At 37.0% G+C, this 24,030-nt stretch overlaps 1 protein-coding gene across 1 annotated transcript in view; it reads right to left on the reverse strand.

Annotated features, from left to right (window-relative positions):
• The window catches only part of AGBL3 (AGBL carboxypeptidase 3), a 73,406-nt gene that overhangs the window by 3,676 nt on the left and 45,700 nt on the right, over window positions 1–24,030 (reverse strand). Inside the window, 3 exon segments of the mRNA XM_040471889.1 lie at window positions 1,928–2,159; window positions 6,729–6,925; window positions 8,100–8,148. Coding sequence (XP_040327823.1) covers window positions 1,928–2,159; window positions 6,729–6,925; window positions 8,100–8,148 — 478 coding nt within the window.

The following is a 24,030-nucleotide window of genomic DNA, read 5'->3' on the forward strand; positions in this document are numbered from 1 at the left end:
GAGGAGGGCACCTTTTGGGATGAGCACTGGGTGTTGTATGGAAACCAATTTGACAATAAATTTCATATATTAAAAAAAAATCAAGCTATGTCTTAGTTGTCACCTTTGCCTGGGTCCATTGTATTTTCTTATTAGTTTCCTGATTTTTGAGTCTGCTGATATTATATGTGACGGAGCCCTTGTTTGCCTAGGCCTAGGCTATCTGTTTCTTGCATATTAACTGATCCATTAGATAGAATTTCTGTTAGGCACTGCCTTCAGTGAGTGATAGCTATCCCATCTGACTAAAAACTGTTACCAGTTGCCTATTTTTTATAATTTTTTGACTTTGCTGATTATATAATAAAGAAATAGGCATTAATCAAAATTTAAGAAAAAAAAGCATAAAGAGTAGTATCATCCTCTGCCAATATTTTATCCAGAGATAATTATTGTTGGTACTATGTGCTACCAGAGATTTTTCTAGGTATCCTTGTGTTTGAGTGTGTATAATATGCACACATTAAATGTATTTGCATAGTGTACAAATGCAACCATACCAAAGCTGTTCTGTAGCTCTTATTCACTTGTGCATCATGAACATTATCCCCTGTTAATTAATATGTACTCATAATATATAATAGTCACATAACATTTCATTTTATGGATATACTGTAATTTATTTCAGCAATCTCCTATTGTTGAACATTCAGAAAGCTCTTACCTAGTTTTTTTTTTCCTTTTAGAAATTAAGTTTAATTTCTAAAAGTGGAATTTTTTAGTCAAAATGAATGTATGACATTGAGGATTTTTCATTTATATTGTTGGACTGCCTTCCCAAGCCTCTGTATCAGTTCATATTCCAATCACCAGTGAGTGAATTCTTCTACTTGGAGGCAAAAATGAACAGTATTTCATGATTGTTTTAATTTGCACTCCTTTAAGTGAAATTAAACACTGTAAATGTTCGTTGGACATTTTTTTTCTTTTGTGAATTTATGGTTTATAGGCTTTGCTCATTTTCCTATCGAAATACTCACATTTTGTCACTGATGTGTAGGTGACCTGTGAATATTAAGTACATTGATCTTCTGTTTTTCATTTGTATTTTAAAAACTTTTTAAAAATGTTTTTTATTTATTTTTGAGAGACAGAGAGCACGAGTGGGGGAGGGGCCAAGAGAGGGAGACAGAATCCGAAGCAGGCTCCAGGCTCCGAGCTGTCAGCACAGAGCCCAACGCAGGGCTTGGACTCACGAACTGCGAGAGCAGTCAGACGCCCAACCGACTGAGCCACCCAGGTGCCCTATCATTTATATTTTAAAGAGAAATATCAAAGCACAGTGATGATAGACTCTGAAAGCAGAATGTCTAACTGGCGTAGCAGTTCTGCTACCTGTTGGCTGTGTGACCTTGGACAAATTACTTAACCTCGTTGTAGCCCAATTTCCTTACGTGTAGAATGTAAAATATGTGCATATGTGTATATAAACATAGAATCGTGTGTGGCACATAGAAAGTACTTCAGCCAGGCACCCCAATCTGGTCTTATCCTTTGTGCTTTCTTCTGAATATCCATAAACTGAAGTAACTCCAGTTAATTTTTTCTAATTCTGGCTGCCCCCTAGGATTATAGGGCTTAAACACATTGGAGAAATCTGAAGTCAGGCTATGGTCACACTTTATTCATGCATACTTTACTCATAGATTCAAACTAATGAGTAATGTCATGCAAATAGACAATCAAATAAGGCCCGATAACCTACTCCCTTTACATAGCCAATGTTTTTTGATGGCTTTGGGCTTTTGTTCCCTTGTCAAATGTGATATAGCTGCCATTTTTAAGAGGGTATGTTTGTTTCTTAACAATTCTTAATGAATTAATAAGCATTCCTTCTTTACCAAAAATGTATTAAATAGCTGAGAATGACAAAATTGTATTGACTTACTGATGTTGAATTTGGAAGTTGGTTCTTGGATTGAGTATCTGTTTTATCTGGGGGTTTTGCACAAATTTAGTGCTTTCCATGATAGGGAGCAAATACTGCAGTATTTCTTGAGTTTGAGCTATTCTTTTATCCCTGTAGATTCTTTTCTCATCATCTGTCCAATTTATGCCAGTCTTCTTGCTTTGGAAAGAAGTACATTCTTTCATTTTTCTTTTCAAGTTGTGATGCAGATCTGTGGAGCAACCACAAAAATATGTACAAATACATGAACTGAATTGACTCAACAATTATTTATTGAACATTATGTGCCAAGATCTACCTAAAGATTCTTATCCATTTGGAGCTCATACTTTAATTACAGGGTCAGAAAATAAGCAAATCAAAAGTAAAATATATGTCGGGATAAAATTTATGAGGTAAAATAAAGCTGGGGAGGGGAATAAAGAATTCTTAGGGGAGAGATTTTTTTTTTTTTTTAAGGCGTTCAGGGAAGGCCTCCCTGTGAAGCTGACATGTCAAAGGAGTTAGGGAGTGAGTCAGGCAGATACCAGAGGGAAGAGCATTCTAGGCAAGAGGAAGAGTAAGCGAGAAGGCCCTGAGCTAGGTGCATGGTTGTGCGTTGAAGGATCACCAAGATGGCACAAGTGGCTACAGCAGATTGAATCAAGAAGAAAGAGATAAGATAGCAGCTCAGATAGGTAATTTGGACTGTGTTCACATGAGGCCTCACAGGCCATTGTAAAGACTTTGATTTTACTAAATATGAAATGGGGAAGCACTGAAAGATTTTGAGGAGTGTCATGATCTAAGATTTGTTTTAACAGGATCCTGCTGTTATATAATCCTATACAGTAAAACCTTGGATTGTGAGGAACTTGTTCTGTGAGTGTTCCGCAAGACGAGCGAACATTTCTAATAAAATTTTAACTTGATAAACGAGCGGTATCTTGCAATACGAGTGGTAGGTGATGCCGAATGTCATATGATCACAACTGAGCCAATGGTTCTTGAAATTTGCTTTGGAAATGAGTGCTTTGGATTACAACCATGTTTCCAAAACGAATTATGCTCCAATACCAAGGTTTTACTGTATTTTGAGATTTTTCTAATGAATTAATGTGGGATGAGAGAAGAGAGGAACCAGTGGTGACTCCAAAGCTTCTCATCTTGGGAAACAGAAGGATGGAGATATGGGAAAAACCATGGGAAGAGTATGTTAGAAATCCCTTCATTACATGATATGAAGGAATTGTTTATTTTAATTATGATAATTAGTATAATGTTTTAAAAAAGTGTTTATCTCCCCTCTCAATTACTAAGACTACCACCAAAGAAAACCCAGAAAGTAAGTGTTGGTAAGGATGTGAAGAAATTAGAACCCTGGAGCACTATTGGTGGGAATGTGAAATGCAGTCACTATGAAAACCAGTATGGTGGTTCCTCAAAAATTGAAAATAGAATTACTATATGATCCAGCAATTCTACACCGGGGTATATGCCCCAAAGAGTTGAAAGCAGGTTTCAAAGAGTTATTTGTATAACCATGTTCATAGGAGGAGTATTATTCACAGTAGCCAAAAAGGTGGAAGCAATCCAAGTGCCCACTGATGGATGAATGGATAAAGAACATATGCTATGTACCTACAATGTAGTATCATTCAGCCTTAACAAGGAAGGAAATTCTGACACCTGCTACAACATGGATGTAACTTCAGGACATTATGCTAAGTGAAATGCTAAGTATTTGTCTTCCAAATACTTGATTACACTTAATATAAGGTACCTAGAATAGTCAGAGTCAAAAAGACTCAAAGTAGATACTTGCCAGGAGCTGAGAGGAGGGAGAAATGGGGAGTTGCTTAATGGGTATAGAGTTTCAGTTTTGCAAGATGAAAACAATTTTGGAGATTGTGTGCACAACCATGTGAATATACTTAGCAAAACTGAACTTTACACTTCATAATGGTTAAGATGGTAAATTTTGTTTCATGTACATTTCAACACAATTCTTAAAAATTCAGTGTACGCAGGAAGAGAGATAAGGGATAAAAGGAAACCATGAATAAAGCCTGAAGAAGACTAGTAGACATTTTAAAGGATGTGGCAGGATTACTTAGGATGCTTAAGGTGGTATGTAGACCACAGAAGAAAAAGGAGAATACACTTAGAATAAAAGCAAGAAGTAGGTTATGCTTTGTTAAAAAATAAAAAGTTTATCTAGTTAGAGACCTACATTGAACTATTTATGGGCAAAATGACATGATTTGCTGAACTTGCTCTAAATGCTTTACTTTAAATGCTCTAAATAGCACACACAAAAAAAGTAGTGGGCATATAGATGAAAGAATAGCAGGATGCCGATGACTACTAAGGGTGGGTCATGGGCACCGGTGGATTCATTATTATATTCTACTTTTATGTTTGAGTTTTTCACAATTTGGCTTTTTAAAAATGGAAGCGTCCATTATTAAAAGTGAATGTTGCAGGGCACCTGGGTGGCTCAGTTGGTTAAGTGTCCGACTTCAGCTCAGATCACGATCTCACTGTTCAGAGCAGGACAGAGCCTGCTTCAGATCCTCTGTTTCCCTCTCTCTGCCCCTCCCCTTCTTGCGCTTTCTCTCTCTCAAAAATAAACATTAAAAAAAAATTTAAAAGCAAATGCTGCTATATTTTGAGAAAGTGAGAAAGAGGGTAGTCATTAGAATTATGTCCCTGAGGAGATTGATGGGTACGAGTTCTAGGGCACCACTGATACCTGGGAGAGAAACATTTGGACTTCATTTTTAAAAATTTCAATATCCCCCAAAAGAGAGAATAGTATAAGAAACCCTCTTAAATCCATCACTCAGCTTCAATAACTGGATTTCCTTTTGCTGTTAGGATTGACCAGTATTTAGAGTCCATCGATGGCACTAGATGAAATGTTTATAGGCAGCTAATAATATGAATCTGTGCAGGGAAATCATGTTCTGAGGAAACAGAAATGATGCCTGGAATACCATGACTCACTTCTGGGTGTTGGTGGTCCAGCTAAATAGAAGACTGGATACTGTGTTTGTTTACCGAATTCGAAGAAATAATTTGGATATAAACCTGTCTGCCAGGATTTATTATGAATTTACTCCCCCCCTACTCTTCTCAGTCAGCTGAATCTCTGTATTTGTACCATAGCTCATCAGTAAATATGAACCCTTCCAGAACTGAAGTCTGCCTAGATCTCTCACTGTTCTCTGACAGAATTCATCTCATTTCCCACTTGGGAAGTTCAGTAAGGGGAAAGGACACAATTCCTTCTGTAATAAACAGATAATGAAGCTAGGAATTTAGAGGAAAATGTGCAGCTCTAAATGTATATATTGTAAAGAAAGGGGCAACAGAAAAGAATTAAAGACAAGTCCCTCTGAAATGACTTCAGTAAAAAAAAAATTGTAGAGTTTTTATTCGTATGTCATCAAGATTTATGAGGACATATGCCTGTAAGATAATGTAATCAGTAAGTGATGAGACTCTCGGCTCAGCTCAGGAAAGGCTGAATGAGGCCGAAAAACATAATTTTTAGTACCTGTGGATGGGGGGCACTGAAAAAAAAATCTCCCTTTTTCAACAAAATTCCATGAAGACTACCTGTCTCCACTCTCTCTCCTATTTTAAAATATACTTTAATTAGATTTGTGCTTCTGTCATTCTACTGAAATTTCTCTGATCAAGATCCTGAATAATACTTCCATGTTGTAAAACCCAAAAGTAAATACACTTCATTTATCAGAAGCATCAGACTGAGTTGATTATTGCCTCCTCTTTGATACACTTTCTTACTTAGCTTCCGGGACGACACATCCTCTTGGTTTTCCTCCTAGCCCACAAGGTGCTCCTTATGCTTCTTTTGTTGGTTCTTTTCTTTTTCTGATCCATCAGTACTGGAATTCTTAAGGATTTCCTCCTTAACCCTCTTCTATTATCTGTACTCATTTAGAAGTCTTGTCTAGGTTCACACCCTAAAGTACTATCTTTATCTGAAAATTCCCAAATGTACATCTAGCCCAGACCTCTTCCCTGAACTCGACTCCTATCCAACTGCTTAGTTAGTACCTGTATTTCAGTGTCTGAAAGACATTCCAAAACCAAGTCTAAACTGAATTGCTGCTCTGCCCTCAGTCTTTGCCGTCTCAGCAGAGGATAACTCTACCCAGCTTGTTGCCCTGGAAACTAAAACCCTGGTAGTTCAACAGTTGTAAACAGCTGTGAAACCCATCACCACAATCAAGACCTAGAAAATAACCCTAAAAGATTCCTTGTGTTCCTTTCCAGTCCATTCTTGCCTTCATCTCCTTCTCTGTCCCTTCTTCCTCCAGGAAACCCTTATCTGTTTTTTTTTTTTTTTTTTCTTGTCTCTGTGAGTTACTTTGCATTTCATATACATGAGATTTCATATAGCATTTACTTTTCTGTATCTGTCTTCTTGTACTTAACACAATGATTCTGAGATTCATTCATGTCATGTGTATCAGTTCATTACTTTTTTATTCTATAGTATGGAAAGGACACCAATAACAAGGGGGTATTGGGAATAAGGCAATTAGGTTTTTTTTCAAAGCTATATTAAACTGAAATAATTTTTTTCTGTAATAGACTCATATAGAAATTAAGCAAATATTTTTCAGAATCAGGAATAAAATGGCTATTAATCCTGTTTATAAAAGCAGTTCTCATAATCCAAACTTCATAGGATTTATTAATGATACAGTGAAAACAACCTTTGTATTTATTCAAATCTGAAACAGTAAGAAAAAACCCAAAACACCTCCTCTTGGGATCCTTGTCTTCTCAGTCCAACTGGGAATTTGTGTGCTCATAGGACACTTGAAGGATGTCACTTTGAAACAGTTTCCATACAAATCAGTGCTCTTGGGCTGAATTATTTCCTGGATTGACTTCTCACCAGTTTCTACCAATTGTCTTTGTTGGTCTTTGCTGAGCCTGTGAATCTTATTTTGGGAGCTGAAAGAAATTGGGTACTCAGATTTCAATGTGAACCACGAGCTATCTAATCAAGAGTAATGTAATGTATATTACACCTCAGAGTATGTAAAGGATTCTTACAGCTATTACCTTACTTGGAGATCTCACCAGTCCTATGATATAGGCAGGATGGCCAATGTTATCCCTATCTTACACCAGAGAGGGAATATTAGGGAATCAGAATGGTTAAACTATTTTCTTAAGATCATGTAGCTAATAAGAGGGAGGGGCAGGTCTAGAATTCACATCTTGTAACTCGAACACTTTACTTTCTCCTATTTTGATATATCATTTGATTGCTTTCCATAGATATGATAACTAATATATTTTTAAAAATTGTTTTAGTTTGATCAATTCTAGATCCAAGTACAGGTATGCCTAAAGATGGTATCTTACCTAATTTTATAAGTTTTTGGGGCAGGAGAGTCTACATATTTCTACAGAACCCATTATGCTAAGTAGAAACCAAGTTCTTAGAAGAGTTGAGGAAGGAAGAAAGTGCAGACCATGTTTCCTCTGTTGGATATATTCAGTCTATCCTCAGATACTTACTCTTCCACTGCTTAGATGGTTGTTCATGTCACTGTTTCTAACTTGCCAAGGGGACTGGTGATATAATTATTCCTGGCTTAGATGAAACTACACAGTTTATCTGTTATTCCTGAATTCACTTTCTATTCTTTTTCCAGTTTTTTGGTGCTAGTATTATATGTGTTTTAGGTACGAGTATCAAAAAATAGGTGGCCAGTGCTCCAACTGCTATTACAGATTGTAACACATTTGATAGTCATCCATTGTAAACTGTTAAATAATTACCTTATGCCAGAAATGTTTCTTTTCAAAAAGAGAAACTCAGATAATGCAATGATAAATGCAGACAAATAAATGTCTAGTTGTAGATTTTAAGGCATCCAATGGGGACAGTTTGGGAATACTGAAATCTCACAACGCTTCAAAATGCATCATGTAAACACTGCTACGTACAACACTGGCCTAGTCACAGATACTATGGAGAATATAAGGAGACTTCAATTAGCAATTGTTATAAAAAAGTTACTTTTACCTGTTGCTTTAACTCAAAATCAAAATCACAGAAGCCAGAGGGAAAGGAGTAATGTAGTCAGGTAGAAGAAATCAAGTATAGTTCTCCTACCTTACATATCTTTTTAGAAGCCAAGAAGGAGCTCGTGCAGGTATTTTCACTAAAAAAGAGAGTACACCATAACATTTCTAAATGGAGATTTAAAAAAAATTTTTTTTTAACATTTATTCATCTTTGAGAGACAGAGAGAGACAGAGCGTGAGTGGGGGACGAGCAGAGAGAGAGGGAGACATAGAATCCGAAGCAGGCTCCAGGCTCTGAGTTGTCAGCACAGAGCCCGATGTGGGACTTGAATTCACGGACTGTGAGATCATGACCTGAGCCGAAGTCAGATGCTTAACCCACCGAGCCACCCAGGGGCCCCATAAATGGAGATTTTTTTAGAGATTAACAAAACTTGTTTTTACTTCTTGACAATTACCTCACTCATACATTTAATGGCTAGCTTAACTGAGCTTATTTTCAATTAATCTGCCATTGTTTCATCCAGACATGAAGTATACCTGTATATATTTCCCCTAGAAGCCTTTAAACTCTTTCAAGAGAATAGTAGACAGTAGAAATACCTATCCAATAATTGTCAAACAATTCAGAATTGAATATATATATTTACATTTATATAAACATCTATGAAGATGTTTGTCTACATGTATAGTAGACAGCCAACCTAGGACACAGCCATCCCAGACCGCCCCCCCCCCCCCGAAAAAAAAAAAAGTATAGTATGTAATAGGTAGCTATACATCACATATATTATGATTTTAACAGTAAAATATAAAATAGGTATTTAAAATTAATATAACATTCTATATTTCCTTTTCTGATATATAAACACTATTCAGTAAAAACAATTGGAGCAGTTAACAGTGGCAATTAGTAATTTATGGAAGAAATTAAGCAAATAGTATGTGTGATAATAATAATATCTTTGTTTCTGATACAGATTTTAACTCCTTGTTGGATATTTAAATTTTATAAGCCATTTTATTGTGTATTCTTAAGACACATAAATATTGACTTTTAAAAGTTGAAGGTAAATATAATGAGGCTAATAGATATTTCCTATATTTAATAAAAATTAACAATGATATGGTTATGTCCCATGATAAAATAGAGTATTTTTGCATTTTGTATTTCCTTTTCTGATAATACTCTCTGAACTCCCTGCAGCCTTTAGGACATCCCTCTTTTCTTCTGTGTAGTTGTAACACTGAACACATTCAAAGTCAAGTTCTCTCTCACTTGCAGGTCTCTTATCAAGCCCACTTTACACTGGTCCCTGGTGGCAGTCCAGTGCAATGACATCAAATTAGATAATCCCGTCAACAGAGGAGTTTGAACATGGAATACGATTTTACTTACTAGCAACAGCAGGTTTTTCAACTTGTAAGGAATTAGTTTCCAGCCCTTCAAAAATGTCCATCCACTTATTATCTAGTAGACTAGCTTTTTGGCATTCAGGCCGTTTGCATCTTTAAATTCATCATGTAGGTTCTGCATGTCTGGATTGTTCATTGTTGTTAGACACTGAAGCACACTGGATGTCACCATAAGTTAAACTTGGGGAAAATGTGTACTGTTTTTTTGTTTTTAATTTTACTTAAACATTTTTAAAAATTCTATTTAAATTCAAGTTAGTTAACATATAGTGTAATAATGATTTTAGGAGTAGAATTTAGCATTCATCACTTCCATATAACACCCAGTGCTCATCCCAACAAGTGCCCTCAAATGCCCATCACCCATTTAGTCTATCCCTCCACTCCCCTCCCCATCAGCAACCCTCACTTTATTCTCTGTATTTGAGTCTCTTATGGTTTGCCTCCCTCTCTGTTTTTATCTTATTTTTCCTTCCCTTCCCCTATGTTCATCTGCTTTATTACATTTCCACGAGTAAAATCATACACTTATCTTTCTCTGACTTACTTTGCTTAGCATAATACCCTCTAGTTCCATCCATGTTGTTGCAAATGGCAAGATTTCATTCTTTTTGATCGCTGAGTAATATTCCATTGTATGTATATTCCACATCTTCTTTATCCATTCATCAGTTGATGGACATTTGGACTCTTTTCATAATTTAACTATTGTTGATAGTGCTGCTAGAAACATTGGGGTGCATGTGCCCCTTTGAATCAGAACTTTTGTTTCCTTGTATACCTGGTAGTGCAATTGCTGGGTCATAGGGTAGTTCTATTTTTAATTTTTTGAGGAACCTCCATACTGTTTTCCAGAGTGGCTGCACCAGTTTGCATTCCAACCAGCAGGGCAAAAGTGTTCCCCTTTCTCTGCATCCTCACCAACATCTGTTGATTCCTGAGTTACTAATTTTAGCCATTCTGATAGGTGTGAGGTGGTATCTCATTGTGGTTTTGATTTGTATTTCCCTGATGATGAGTGATGTTGAGCATCTTTTCATGTGTCTGTTAGCCATCTGGATGTCTTCTTTGGAAAAGTGTTCATGTCTTTTGCCCATTTCTTCACTGGATTATTAGTTTTTTGGGTGTTGAATTTAATATTTATTTTGGGGGGGGCAGAAACTAGGGGAGGGGCAGAGAGAGGTGGAGAGAGAGAATCCCAAGCAGGCTCTGTGCTTTCAGTGCAGAGTCTGACTTGGGGCTTGATTCCATGAACCATGAGATCATGACCTGAGCCAAAATCAAGACTTGAATGTCTAACTGAGTGAGTCACCCAGGCACCCACAGGGAAAATGTTTTTAAAGCACAGGGGTAATCTGAACTTAAACTGAAGGTGGATTTCAAATAAATTAGTTTTCATGGCGGTTTCATTTGGCTGCCCCTTCTGGTGACACCTTTGAGTTTTGAGTCAGTCTTCTTTCCCCCCAAATGTCATTCCCCACCCCCACCCCCACTGTTTGAGTTTTTGTCACAATCTACACACAATACCAAATAGCTCAGGTGTAGTGAATCCTTTTCTGTAGTCCTTGGTACTTCTATAAAGATCATCAAACAGTTTGAGAGAAAACAATGTAAAATTATTTTACTGTAGTGCTTTCCTATATTCTCACATTCAAACTACTTCCAAATTGGAGGACATTCTTCTCCCACATGTCAAAAATGTGGTTTATTGGCAGACCAACGTTTTGATGTTTGACAACCATGATAGACATCTTGCAGGCACAGGTACAAGGAGGCTATCTTCTTGCATTCTATAAAGTTAAAAAATCTCGTTAAGTGTTTCTGCAAGTTTTGAGGAAATTAAAAAGTGACCCAAAACTTTCATTATGAAAGACTCAATATCACAGGATAGAAAATCACACTATTTTTAGTATAAGGTGTGCAAGATATCTTAGAAGGTAAGATCTTTTCATTTTCTTTGGTAAAAGTTTATAGATGGAATGAAAGTTGCCAAATTTTACCTTTTAACTGCCAAGCATGCAGATACATGAGCAAAGTATAGTTTATATTTTGACAACACATTAACAATACAAATATTTATGTTTTCTGTGCCCCTGTTCTTTTTCTTCTCCTCCTGGTATTCCAATTATGTGTACTTTACATCTTTTAAAATTGTCCCACTGACCTTTGATATTCTTTGTTTTCCCCTTCTGTGTTCCTCTTAGCATTTCAGTTTGGGGAGTTGGTCTTACCTATCTTCAAGCTCACTGATTCTTTCCTTGACCACTTCCAGTCCACTACTGATGAGTCCATCAAAGGCATTTTTCATTTTTGTTAGTGTTTTTGGTTTTTAGCATTTCATTTAGATTCTTTCTTAAATGCTTCCAGATCTTTGCTTATATTGCCCATCTGTTCTTACATATTGGTTACTTTTCCCATTAGAGCTCTTAACATTAATCATAGTTGTCTTTTTAAAAATTGTATTTAAGTCCAGTATAATTAACCTACAGTGTTATATTAGTATCATGTGTACAATAGTAATTCAACAATTCTATACATTGCTAAGTGCTCCTCATAAGTGTAATCTTAATCCCCTTTACTTATATCGCCCATCCCCCCCTACATTCTATAACCATCAGTTCTTTATATTTAAGAATCTTTTTTTAAATCTCTTTTCTTTGTTCATTTGTTTCTTAGGTTGAACATATTAGTGAAATCATATAGTATTTGTCTTTCTCTGACTTATTTCGCTTATACTCTCCATCTCCATCCATGTTATTGCAAATGGCAAGATTTGCCACACACACACACACACACACACACACACACACACACACACACACACACATACCCACCCATATCTTCTTTATCCATTCATCTATTGATGGATGTTTGGGCTGCTTCCATATCTTGCCAATTAAAAATAATGCTTCAATAAACATAGGGGTGCTGTATAGATCTTTTTGAATTAGTGTTTTCATATTCTTTGGGTAAATACCCAGTAGTGGAATTACTGGAGCATATGGTAATTCTGGTTTTCATTTTTGAATCTCCATACTGTTTTCCACAGTGGCTGCACTGGTTTGCATTCCCACCAGCAGTGCACAAGGGTTCCCCTTTCTCCACATCCTTGCCAATACCTGTTGTTTCTCATATTGTTGATTTTAGCCATTCTGAAATATGACGGGATAGCTCACTGTGGTTTTGACTTGCATTTCCCTGATGATGAGTGATATTGAGCATCTTTTCATGTGTCTGTTGGCCATCTATATGTCTTTGTTGGAGAAATGTCTGTTCATGTCTTCTACCCATTTTTTAATTGAATATTTGTTTTGTGGGTTGAGTTGTATCAGTTCTTTATACTTTATATATTTTGGATACTAACCTTTTATTGGATATGCCACTTGCAAATACCTTCTCCCATTCAGAAGGTTATCTTTTAGTTTTGTGGATTGTTTCCTTTGCTGTGCAAAAGCTTTTTATTTTGATGTCTTAATAGTTTATTTTTGCTTTTGTTTCCCTTGCCTCGGGAGACATATCTAGAAAAATGTTGCCATGGCCAATGTCTTTCTTGGTGTAGACTTTCATAATGTAGACTTTTTATGGTTTCAGTTCTCACATTTAAGTCTATGTTTTCTTAGTGTAGACTTTTTATGGTTTCGGTTCTCACGTTTTCTTGGTGTAGACTTTTTATGCTCTCTTAGTTTAGAATTTTTATGGTTTCAGTTTTCACATTTAAGTCCTTAATCCATTTAGAGTTTATTTTTCTGTATGGTGTAAGAAAGTGGTACGGTTTCCTTCTTTTGCATGCAGCTATCCAGTTTTCCCAGCACCATTGGTTGAAGAGACTGCCTTTTTCTCATTGCATATTCTTACCTCCTTTGTTGAAGATTAATTGCCCAAATATTTGAGGGTTTATTTCAGGGTTCTCTATTCTGTTCTATTGATTTATGTGTTTTTATTCTTGTGCCAGTCATACTGTTTTATTACTATAGCTTTGTAGTATATCTTGAAATCTGGAATTGTGATACCTTTACTTTTGTTCTTCTTTTTCAAGATTGCTTTGGCTTTTCAGGGTCTTTTGTGGTTCCACACAAATTTTGGTGTTACTTGTTCTAGTTCTATAAAAAATGCTGTTAGTATTTTGATAGGGATTGTATTAAGTCTGTGGATTGCTTTGGGTAGTATAGACATTTTAACCATATTTGTTCTCCCAGTCCATGATCATGGAGTGTCTTTCCATTTGTGTCATCTTCAGTTTTTTCCATCAGTGTTTTATAGTTTTCAGAGTACAGGTCTTTCACCTCAATTATGTTTATTCCTAGATATTTTATTATTTTTGGTGAAATTGTAAATGGGATTGTTTTAATTTCTGTTGCTTCATTATTAGTGTGTAGAAGGCAACAATTTTCTGTGTATTGGTTTTGTATCCTGTGGCCTTGTTGAATTCATTAATCAGTTTTAGTAGTTCTTTTGTGGAGTCTTGAGGGTTTTCTATGTATAGTAATATGTCATCTGCAAATGATGAAAGCTTACTTCTTCCTTATAAACTTGGATGCTTTTATTTCTTTTTGTTGTCTGACTGTTGTGGCGAGGACTGCCAGTACTATGTTGAAAAGAAGTGGTGAAATGGATGTCCTTGTCTTGTTCCTGACCTTAGGGGAAAAGCTCTCAGTTTTTAAACATTGAGTATGATGTTAGCTGTGGGTTTTTAAATATATGACCTTTATTATGTTGAGGTATGTTCCCTCTAAACCTACTTTGTTGAGGTCTTTTATCATGAATGGATGTTGTGCTTTGTCAAATGATATTTCTGCATCTATTGAAATGATCATATAGTTTTTATCCTTTCTCTTATTTATGTATCACATTGATTAATCTGTGAAAACTGAACCACCCTTGCATTCCAGGAATAAATCTCACTTGACTGTGGTGAATGATTTTTTAAATGTATTGTTGGATTTGGCTTGCCAGCATTTTATCGAGGATTTCTGCATGTGTGTTTATTAGACATATTGGCCTGTAATTCTCTTCTTTTGTAGCGTATTTACTTGGTTTTGGTATCAGTTTAACACTGGCTGCATAGAACGTATTTGGAAGCTTTCCTTCCTTTCTACATATATATATATATATTTTTTGGAATAGTTTGAGATGAGTCAGTACTAACTCTTCTTTAAATGTTTGGTAGAATTTACCTGTGAAACCATCTGGTCCTAGAATTTGTTGGGAGTCTTTTGATTACTGATTCAATTTCACTGCTTATAATCAATCTGTTCAAATTTTCTATTTCTTCCCGATTCAGTTTTGGGAAGTTATAGGTTTCTAGGAATTGATGTATCTCTTCTAGGTTGTTCAATTGGTGGGCATATAATTTTTCATTATATTGTCTTATAATGCTTTGTATTTTCTGAAGTATAAGTTGTTATTTCTTCTCTTTCATTTCTGATTTTGTTTGAGTCCTCTCTCTCTCTTTTGATGAGAATACTGGCTAAAGTATTCTCAATTTTGTTGATCTCAAAGAACCAGCTCCTGGTTACACTGATCTATTCTGTTATTTTACATTCTATTTTATTTCTTCTCTAATGTTTATTATTAATCTTTCCTTCTACTGGTTGGGTTTGGTTTTGTTATTCTTTCTAGTTCCTTTAGATGTAAGGTTAGATTATTTATGTGAGATTTTTCTTGCTTCTTGAGGTAGGCCTATATTGCTATACACTTCTCTCTTAGAACAGCTTTTGCTGAATCCCAAAGATTTTGGAAAATTGTGTTTTCATATTCATTTATCTCCATATAATTAGAAAACATTTTTTTTTTATTTTATTTTTTTTTTTTTTAGAGGGAGAGTGAGTGAGCAGGCTGGGAGAGGGGCAGAGGCAGAGAGAGAGAATCCCAAGCAGGCTTCCTGCTCAGCATGAAGTCTGATGCAGGGCTCGATCCCACAACCTGATCTGAAATCAAGAACTGGACGTTTAACCGACCAAGCCATCCAGATGCCCCTGTATCCATATATTTTTTTGATTTCCTTTTTGATTTCTTGGCTGACCCATTCATTGTTTAGTAGCATGTTATTTAAGTTCCATGTATGTGTGTTCTTTCCAGATTTTTTTCTTGAGGGTGCTTTCTAGTTTCATAGCATTGTGGTTGGAAAAAATGCATGGTATGACTTTAATCTTTTTAATTTGTTGAGATTTGTTTTGTGGCCCAATATGTGATCTATTTTGGAGAATGTTCCACGTACACTCAAAAGAACATGTATTCTGTTGTTTTAGAATGGGATGTTCTGAATATATCTGTTAGATCCATCTGGGCCAATGTATCATTCAAAGTCACTGTGTTTTTGTTGATTTTCTGTTTGGATGATTTACCACTGATATAAATTGGGTGTTCAGGTCCCCTACTATTATTGTATTACTATTGATTACTTTGTTACCAGCAGCTTTATGTATTTAGGTGCTGAATACCCATAGTTATATCTTCTTGCTGGATTTTCCCTTTGATGATTACATAGTGTCCTTCTTTGACTCTTGTTACAATCTTTGTTTTAAATTTTTTTTTCCCAACGTTTTATTTATTTTTGGGACAGAGAGAGACAGAGCATGAACAGGGGAGGGGCAGAGAGAGAGCGAGACACAGAATCGGAAACAGGCTCTGAGCCATCAGCCCAGAGCCTGACGCGGGGCTCGAACTCCCGGAACGCGAGATCGTGACCTGGCTGAAGTCGGACGCCTAACCGACTGTGCCACCCAGGCGCTCCACAATCTTTGTTTTAAATTCTATTTTCTTCTGATATATGTATTGCTATCTCAGCTTTTTTCACTTAAATTTACATGATAAATGTTTTCTCATTCCTTCACTTTCAATGTGCATGTGTCTTTAGGTCTGAAACAAGTCTCTTGTAGGCAGCATACAGATGGGTCTTGCTTTTTCATCCATTCTTTTACCCTTGGAGCATTTACATTCAAAGTAATAATTGATGCTATTTTGTTACTTGTTTTATGGTTGATTCTGTAGTTCTTCTTTGTTCCTTTCTTCTCGTTCTCTTCCCTGATGGTTTGCTAGCTTTCTTTAGTAATATACCTGGATTCTGTTTTCTTTTCTTTTTCTTTTTTTTTTTTTTTTGCATATCTCTTACTGATTTTTTATTTGTGGTTACCATTAGTTTTGTATGTAAATCTTATGTATATAACAGCCTATATTAAATTGATGGTTGCTTAATTTTGAACCCATTCTTTACTCCTCTCCCCCCATTTTAGACATATGGTATCATATTTTACATTTATTTAGTGAAGTCCTTGACTGAATTTTATAGTTATACTTAATTTTATTGCTTTTTTATTTCCTACTTTTCTCACGCCTGCTTTATGGTCTTTCCTTCCCCTCAAAGACTCCCTTTTAATATCTCTTCAAGGCTGGTTTTGTGGTCATGTATTCGTTTAACTTTTATTTGTCTGGGAAACTCTTTATCTCTCCATTATGGATGATAGCCTTGCTGGGTAAAGTATAACTGACTGCTAGAATATTATTTTTATCTTTCAGCACTTGAATATATTATGCTGCTCTCTTCTGGCCTTCAAAGTGTCTGCTGAAAAATCAGTTGATAACCTTATGGGGCTTCCTTTGTATGTAACTGTTTTCTTTTCTCTTGTTGCTTTTAAAATTCTCGTTATCACTACTTTTTGCCATTTTAATTACTATGTGTCTTGGTGTGGACCTCCTTGGGTTGATTTTGTTGGGGTCTTTTGTGCCTCCTGTACTTGGATTTCTGTTTCCTTCCCCAGATTCAGGAACTTTTCAGCTATTTCTTCAAATACATTTTCTGCTCCCATTTCTCTCTCTTCTCCTTTTGGGATTCCCTATTAATGTAAATGTTATCATCCTTGATGGTGTCATTGAGTTCTTTTAGTCTAATTTCAATTTCTATTATGTTTCTCTCTCTTGTTCAGCTTGATTGCTTTCCATTCTGTTCTGCAGGTCTCTGATCCATTCTTCTGCTTCCTCTAGTCTATTTATTCCAACTAGTGTATTTTTAATTTCAGCTGAGTTCTTCATCTCTGGTTGGTTTTCCATCTCTTTGTTGAGGGTATCACTGAGTCCCTCCATGTTTTTCACAAGCCCAGTGAGTATCTTTGTGACCATTACTTTAAGTTCTCTGTCAGGCATTTACTTACCTCCATTTTGTTTAGCTCTCTTGCTGTGATTTTGCCCTGTGCTTTCATTTGGAACATATTTCTCTGAGCCTATTTCTACGTGTTAGGAGTCAGCTGCATCTCCTGCTCTTAAAAGTAGTGGCCTATGAAGAAGGGGCTCTGTAGTGCCCTACAGTGCAGTGTCCCTTGTTCACCAGAACCTGGTGCTTGAGGGGTATCTATTTGTGCACCCTACTGTTGTGGTTGAGCCACTTCTGCCTCCAGTCTAGTCATCTGCTTTGGCTCTCTTTGCCTGTTGTGGGTAGAGTTTCGTCCCCGTGTTTCTGGTGCCAGTCGAGGCTGCCTTGGGCTTGAGTTGGAGTCAGACAAGGCAACTGACAGAGATACTGTAGTACAAAACTGCTGGACATTTTCTCTGTGTTGTCCTCTGAGAAGCTTTGGCTGGTGGATGGGCCCTTGTTGTCAGACTACATGTCTGCCCCCAGCACACTGCTAGGGCCGCAGTTGGACGGGTGTATGTGCTTATTTTCCAGTCTCCCCTGGGTAGGGGTCACTTTGGAGTGGTGCTGGTCTCTGTCATGACTGCATGTATCCTTTCAGGCCGGTAGCACTGCTTTAGGTGGGTTCCTGTCAATACTGTATTGGAAGAGAATGCAAGGGCAGTTCATGTGGTGTTAGCAAGGTTTGTGCAGGTCTGCTGTGGGAGACAATCCAGAGCTAATGTCTGGTTAGAGGGCTGTGTTTGGAGGAGGATGTGGGGGTGGGGCACACCATTAGTAAGTTATGTAGTGAGTGTTGGCACTATACTCTTTCCCACAGGTGTCCATGTGTCTAGGCTGGGAGGTGGGGGAAGGAAACGGCACCCACCAACTCTTTTATTCTCGGAGAAGTCTCCCAACGATCTCTGCCCCTCTAGCACATGCTCTGAGATGAGTAAACAAATCTCCCTCCTGTATACCCATGCGTTTTTCAAACTGGTACTTTTATGCTGTATCTCAGTGAGGCTCTTGTGGTGTCTCTTTCAGGGTGTGGACTGAGTTTCCTGTTGCCCTCCTGGCTCTGCCAGAGTTGAGTCAACTGATTTTTAAAGTTCCAGGTATTAAGCTCTGCTGATTATAAGAACTTGCAAAATTATGCCCCTCTTGTTTTTTTGCAGCTTCTCCAGGCCTGGGGTGCTTGGTGTGAGGGTCTGGTACTCTCTCCTTTCCACATTCGTGGCATTCCTCCCTACAGCAAACAGTCCCACCCATCTATTTAGCTCCTGACCTTGTCTCTGCCTTTCCTATCCTCTTTGATATGTCCTCTTCTCTACACTTAGCTATGGAGCATCTGTTCTGCAAATCTTTGGGTTGTTTTCTGGGTTATTTACACTGATGTGGGTGTTACCTAGTTATATCCATGAGATGAGGTGATCAGAGAGTCCTCCTACTCCACTATCTTCCCTGGAAGTCTACATTGTTTAATTTTCATATGTTAAAACAATCTTGCATTTCTGGGATAAATTCTATTTGGTCATTGTGCATAATCCTTTTAATATGTTGTGGGATTCAATTTGCTAGTATTTTGTCTTAATTCTTAATAGATTCAGATCTTGGTAAAGAAAAATGATTATATATTTGGCCCCTGGAATCCTAACAATTGCCTTCTTGAGAACTTTGTCTCATACACCCCTGTCCTCAAACAACTCCTATGTAATCCTGTAACACAGCAAGTAGCATTTATCCCATTATATTTCTGCTGTCTCTTTACCTGTTTGTCACTTTCTGCTTCTTGAGAACAGACTATATTTCCCATTGTATCCTAGTATCTAGTACAATCTTTGACTAGTATAACTTGACACTTCTGGGAAGCAGATAGCCATCAGATCCTTAAAAAAACATGAACAAAGATGGAAAGGAGATTTTTTAACAAAGACTGATTATAAGAGAGTGTCTGAGACATAGAGGAATACTGTTAGGAAGGTTAAAATATCAAGTGAGTTAAGATATGAATAAATATTTGGCACAAGAATAGACATTCAGATCAATGGAACAGAATAGAGAACCCAGAAATGGACCCACAAACGTATGACCAACTCATCTTTGACAAAGCAGGAAAGAACATCCAATGGAATAAAGATAGTCTCTTCAGCAAGTGGTGCTGCGACAGCGACATGCAGAAGAATGAACCTGGACCACTTTCTTACACCATATACAAAAATAAATTCAAAATGGATGAAAGAACTAAATGTAAGACAGGAAGCCATCAAAATCCTCGAGGAGAAAGCAGGCAAAAACCTCTTTGATCTTGGCTGCAGCAACTTCTTACTCAACACATCTCTGGAGGCAAGGGAAACAAAAGTAAAAATGAACTACTGGGACCTCATCAAAATAAAAAGCTTCTGTACAGCGAAGGAAACAATCAGCAAAACTAAAATGGGAGAAGATATTTGCAAAGGACATATCAGATAAACGGAACATCTATAAGGAACTTATCAAACTCAACACCCAAAAAAATAATCCAGTGAAGAAAGGGGCAAAAGACATGAATAGACACTTCTCCAAGGAAGACATCCAGATGGCCAACCGACCCATGAAAAAATGCTCAACATCACTCATCATCAGGGAAATACAAATCAAAACCACAATGAGATACCACCTCACCCCTGTCAGAACAGCTAACTTTAACAACTCAGGCAACAACAGATGTTGGCGAGGATGTGGAGAAAGAGGATCTCTTTTGCATTGTTGGTGGGAATGCAAGCTGGTGCAGCCACTCTGGAAAACAGTATTGAGGTTCCTCAAAAAACTAAAAATAGAACTACCCTATGACCCAGTAATTGCTCTACTAGGCATTTATCCACAGGATAAGGTGTGCTGTTTTGAAGGGACACATGCACCCCTATGTTTATAGCAGCACTATCAACAATAGCCAAAGTATGGAAAGAGCCCAAATGTCCATCAATGGATCAATGGATAAAGAAGATGTGGTATATATATACAATGGAGTATTACTCGGCAATCAAAAAGAATGAAATCTTGTCATTTGCAACTACATGGATGGAACTGGAGGGTATTATGGTAAGTGAAATTAGAGAAAGACAAAAATCATATGCTTTCACTCATATGAGGACTTTAAGAGACAAAACAGATGAACATAAGGGAAGAGAAACAAAAATATAAAAACAGGGAGGGGGACAAAACAGAAGAGACTCAAAAATATGGAGAATAAACTGAGGGTTGCTGGAGAGGTTGTGGGAGGGGGGATGGTCTAAATGGGTAAGGGGCACTAAGGAATCTACTCCTGAAATCTTTGTTTCACTATATGCTGACTAATTTGGATGTAAATTTTAAAAAATAAAAAATAAAATAAAAAAATATTTAAAAAAAAGATATGAATAAATATTGACAAGATGTAAATTTTAATCCGGGTGCCTGGGTGGCTCAATCAATTTAGCCTCTGACTCCTGATTTCGGTTCAGGTCATGATCTCACGGTTCATGGGTTTGAGCCCTGCGTTGGGCTCTGTGCTGATAGCGTGGAGCCTGCTTTGGATTCTCTTTCTTTATCCCTCTCTCTCTGCCTCTCCCCTGCTCACTTTCTCTCTCTCTCAAAATAAGTAAACTTCAAAAAACTTATAAAAAAGATGTAAATTTTACTTAGCTATATTCAGAATGAAAAATCTATCACAATTTTTAAATCTGATCTGCTGGGATTATTTTAATGATCATCGTCCTGAGTGATGACAAAGAGCAGAATCCCTCAGCTCTTAAGTTGCTTCTGTCTTTTCTATCAAATAGAGTTTTCTTTTCTCTAGAAAGAGGAGACTAAATATTGGTAAGAGATGACAGAAGTCAAAAGGCTTTGAATGGGTTATTTCCAGTCCCAGACATATTACATCTCAAGTAAGGAAAAAATTTACACATTGGATCACAAAACCACTGACAACAATTTTTTTTTTTAAGAATTCAAGGAAGGTACTCTCTGTTCTTGCTAAATGTCTAACTTGTCACTTAAGACCGCATCATAATTTAAGTATCAATTTCTTCAAAAAAACATGCCCTGAGATTTCTAGGCTGGATCTGATCCTCTTCTCTGAACAATCTGAGCAATTTGTGCAAATCATTATGACTTTATCTAACTCTTATTGTAATAAACTGTATATGAGTCTTACTAAAATTTGATACTCCTTAAGTGATGAGTAACTAGTGTAGTTGAAGAGAGGGAGAATTAAGTTTCAAGCACAGGAGATGGCATGAGGAAAGGCAAAAAGGTAAGACTGATTTTGAGGTTATAAGAAGATTATCTTTGCTGAAGTCTAAAGTAAAAGGCAGAGAATGGCAAGGGGTAAAACTGGAGCGGTAGTCAGGAGCCAGTTCATTGCAGTTCTCGTACATCATGTTATAGAATCTGGTTTCTGCGCGGTAGCTAGTGGTTGTCAGAAAATCTTTTTCTTGGGGCGTCTGGGTGGCTCAGTCGGTTGAGCGTCCGACTTCGGCTCAGGTCATGACCTCACAGTTTGTGAGTTCGAGCCCTGCATCCGGCTCTGTGCTAACTGCTTGCTTAGAGCCTAGAGCCTGCTTCAGATTCTGTGTCTCCTTCTCTCTCTGCCCCTCCCCTGCTCATGCTTTGTCTCACTCTGTTTCTCAAAAATAAATCAATGTAAAAAAATTAAAAAAAAATCTTTTCCTTTTGAACTAACAACATTATCAAAAGAAAGCAAGCTAGTCAGGATGAGTAAGGGTTGGATGGGCTAGGTCCTAACTATTTGGCCTTTTGCCATCTCTCATTTATAGTCTCCTAAGTGGTGAGTTGCAATGTATGGTGTGCTAATTGCCAACATCAGAATTATCCGAAGTGCCTTATAAAAAATGTAGATTCAGGGGCTGACAACAAAGACCAGCTCAGAATCAGAAGCTGGGGTTTCCATAAGCTCCCCAGGTAATTCTCATGTACGTTAAAATTTTAAAGCCAAACATTCTGTAAGACAACTGGCCCATGATCTTCAAAAATGCCAGGGCTATGAATGAGAAAGAAAAGCTGAGGGGCTGTTCCAAATTGAAAGAGAATAAAGGTATGTGACCTTTAAATGCAATTTGTGATCCTGAATCAGGGAGAATTTTTGCTCTAAAGGATGTTACTGCTACCTTTGGCAAAATTTAACTGTAGTATATAAAATAGTATTGCATCAAAATTGAATTTCTTGATTTTAATGTAAGACACCATTCTTGTTCTTGGAAAATATGTATTGAAATTGTTTAGGAATAAACATGTCTACAAAAAATGGGTTGGGGAAATATAGGTAGATAGAGTTCTTCATACTATTCTTGAAATTATTTTGAAATTAAAAGTTAAAAAAAAAATGGGTGCCTCGATGGTGTAGGCAGTTAAGTGTCTGACTTTGGCTCAGGTCATGATCTCACAGTTTGTGAGTTCAAGCCCTGCATCGGGCTCTGCACTGACAGTGCGGAGCCTGCTTGGGATTCTCTCTCCCTCTCTCGCTGCCCCTCCCTGACTTGTGCTCTCTCTCTCTCTCAAAATAAATAGATACACTTTAAAAAAAATTAAAAAGAGAAAGCCTAGGGGCACCTGGGTGGCTCAGTTGGTTGGGCATCCGACTTCGGCTCAGGTCATGATCTCACAGTCTGTGAGTTCGAGCCCTGTGTCGGGCTCTGTGCTGACAGCTCAGAGCCTGGAGCCTGCTTCGGATTCTATGTCTCCCTCTCTCTCTGCTCCTCCCCTGCTCATGCTCTCTCTCTGTCTCAAAAAAAAAAAAAAAAAAAAAGAAAAAAAAATTTAAAACAATTAAAAAAAAAAAGAAAGCCAAAAAAAAATTTAAGTCTTAGGACTGTGCCAACTTCAACCACTATTAGGAAACTGGTATTACTGAAAGGCTTTACATACTAGTTTTACATCATCTGATTGGTGTTTTTGATAGATCACTTTTATGGTAGTAAGAAAGACGGAATTAGGATGACAATATTGGTGGCAAGAAAGCCAATTAGAAATCTCCTTGTAAACAGGTGATGAGTGAAAAGAATGATGACATAATAGGAGATACAGAGATTATGAGGTAAAATCAGTTGGATTCAGTGGCTGGATCTGAGGGATGGAAATGAAAGGAAAAAAAAGACTGTCATGTTTCTAGGTTAAAATGGGTGGTTCTGTATCTAATACTGTGACCAAGGCTACAGAGAATACAGGAGGAACAGCATTTAGTGTGGAATTAGATGAATTTGAATTTGGATATGTGGGACATCTCTGTGGAGATGTTTAGGAGAGAGTTAAATACAAGAGTTTAAAGCTCTGACAAGAGGTCAAATGTATATAGAGAGATGTCCATCTGTATACGCACACAAATATATATATATAGCAAGTACAATGACATGACACACTTAAGATCGAGAGTTCATGAAAGGCTAAATCTAAGATGATTTAATTTAACAGGAATAAATTTAAGACCCAATAAATAAATAAATTTGGTTCAATAAACATTGAA

Source organism: Herpailurus yagouaroundi, unplaced genomic scaffold (genome assembly GCF_014898765.1).
Source record: "Herpailurus yagouaroundi ecotype Mexico unplaced genomic scaffold, PumYag 100, whole genome shotgun sequence".
Lineage (NCBI taxonomy): Eukaryota > Metazoa > Chordata > Mammalia > Carnivora > Felidae > Herpailurus > Herpailurus yagouaroundi.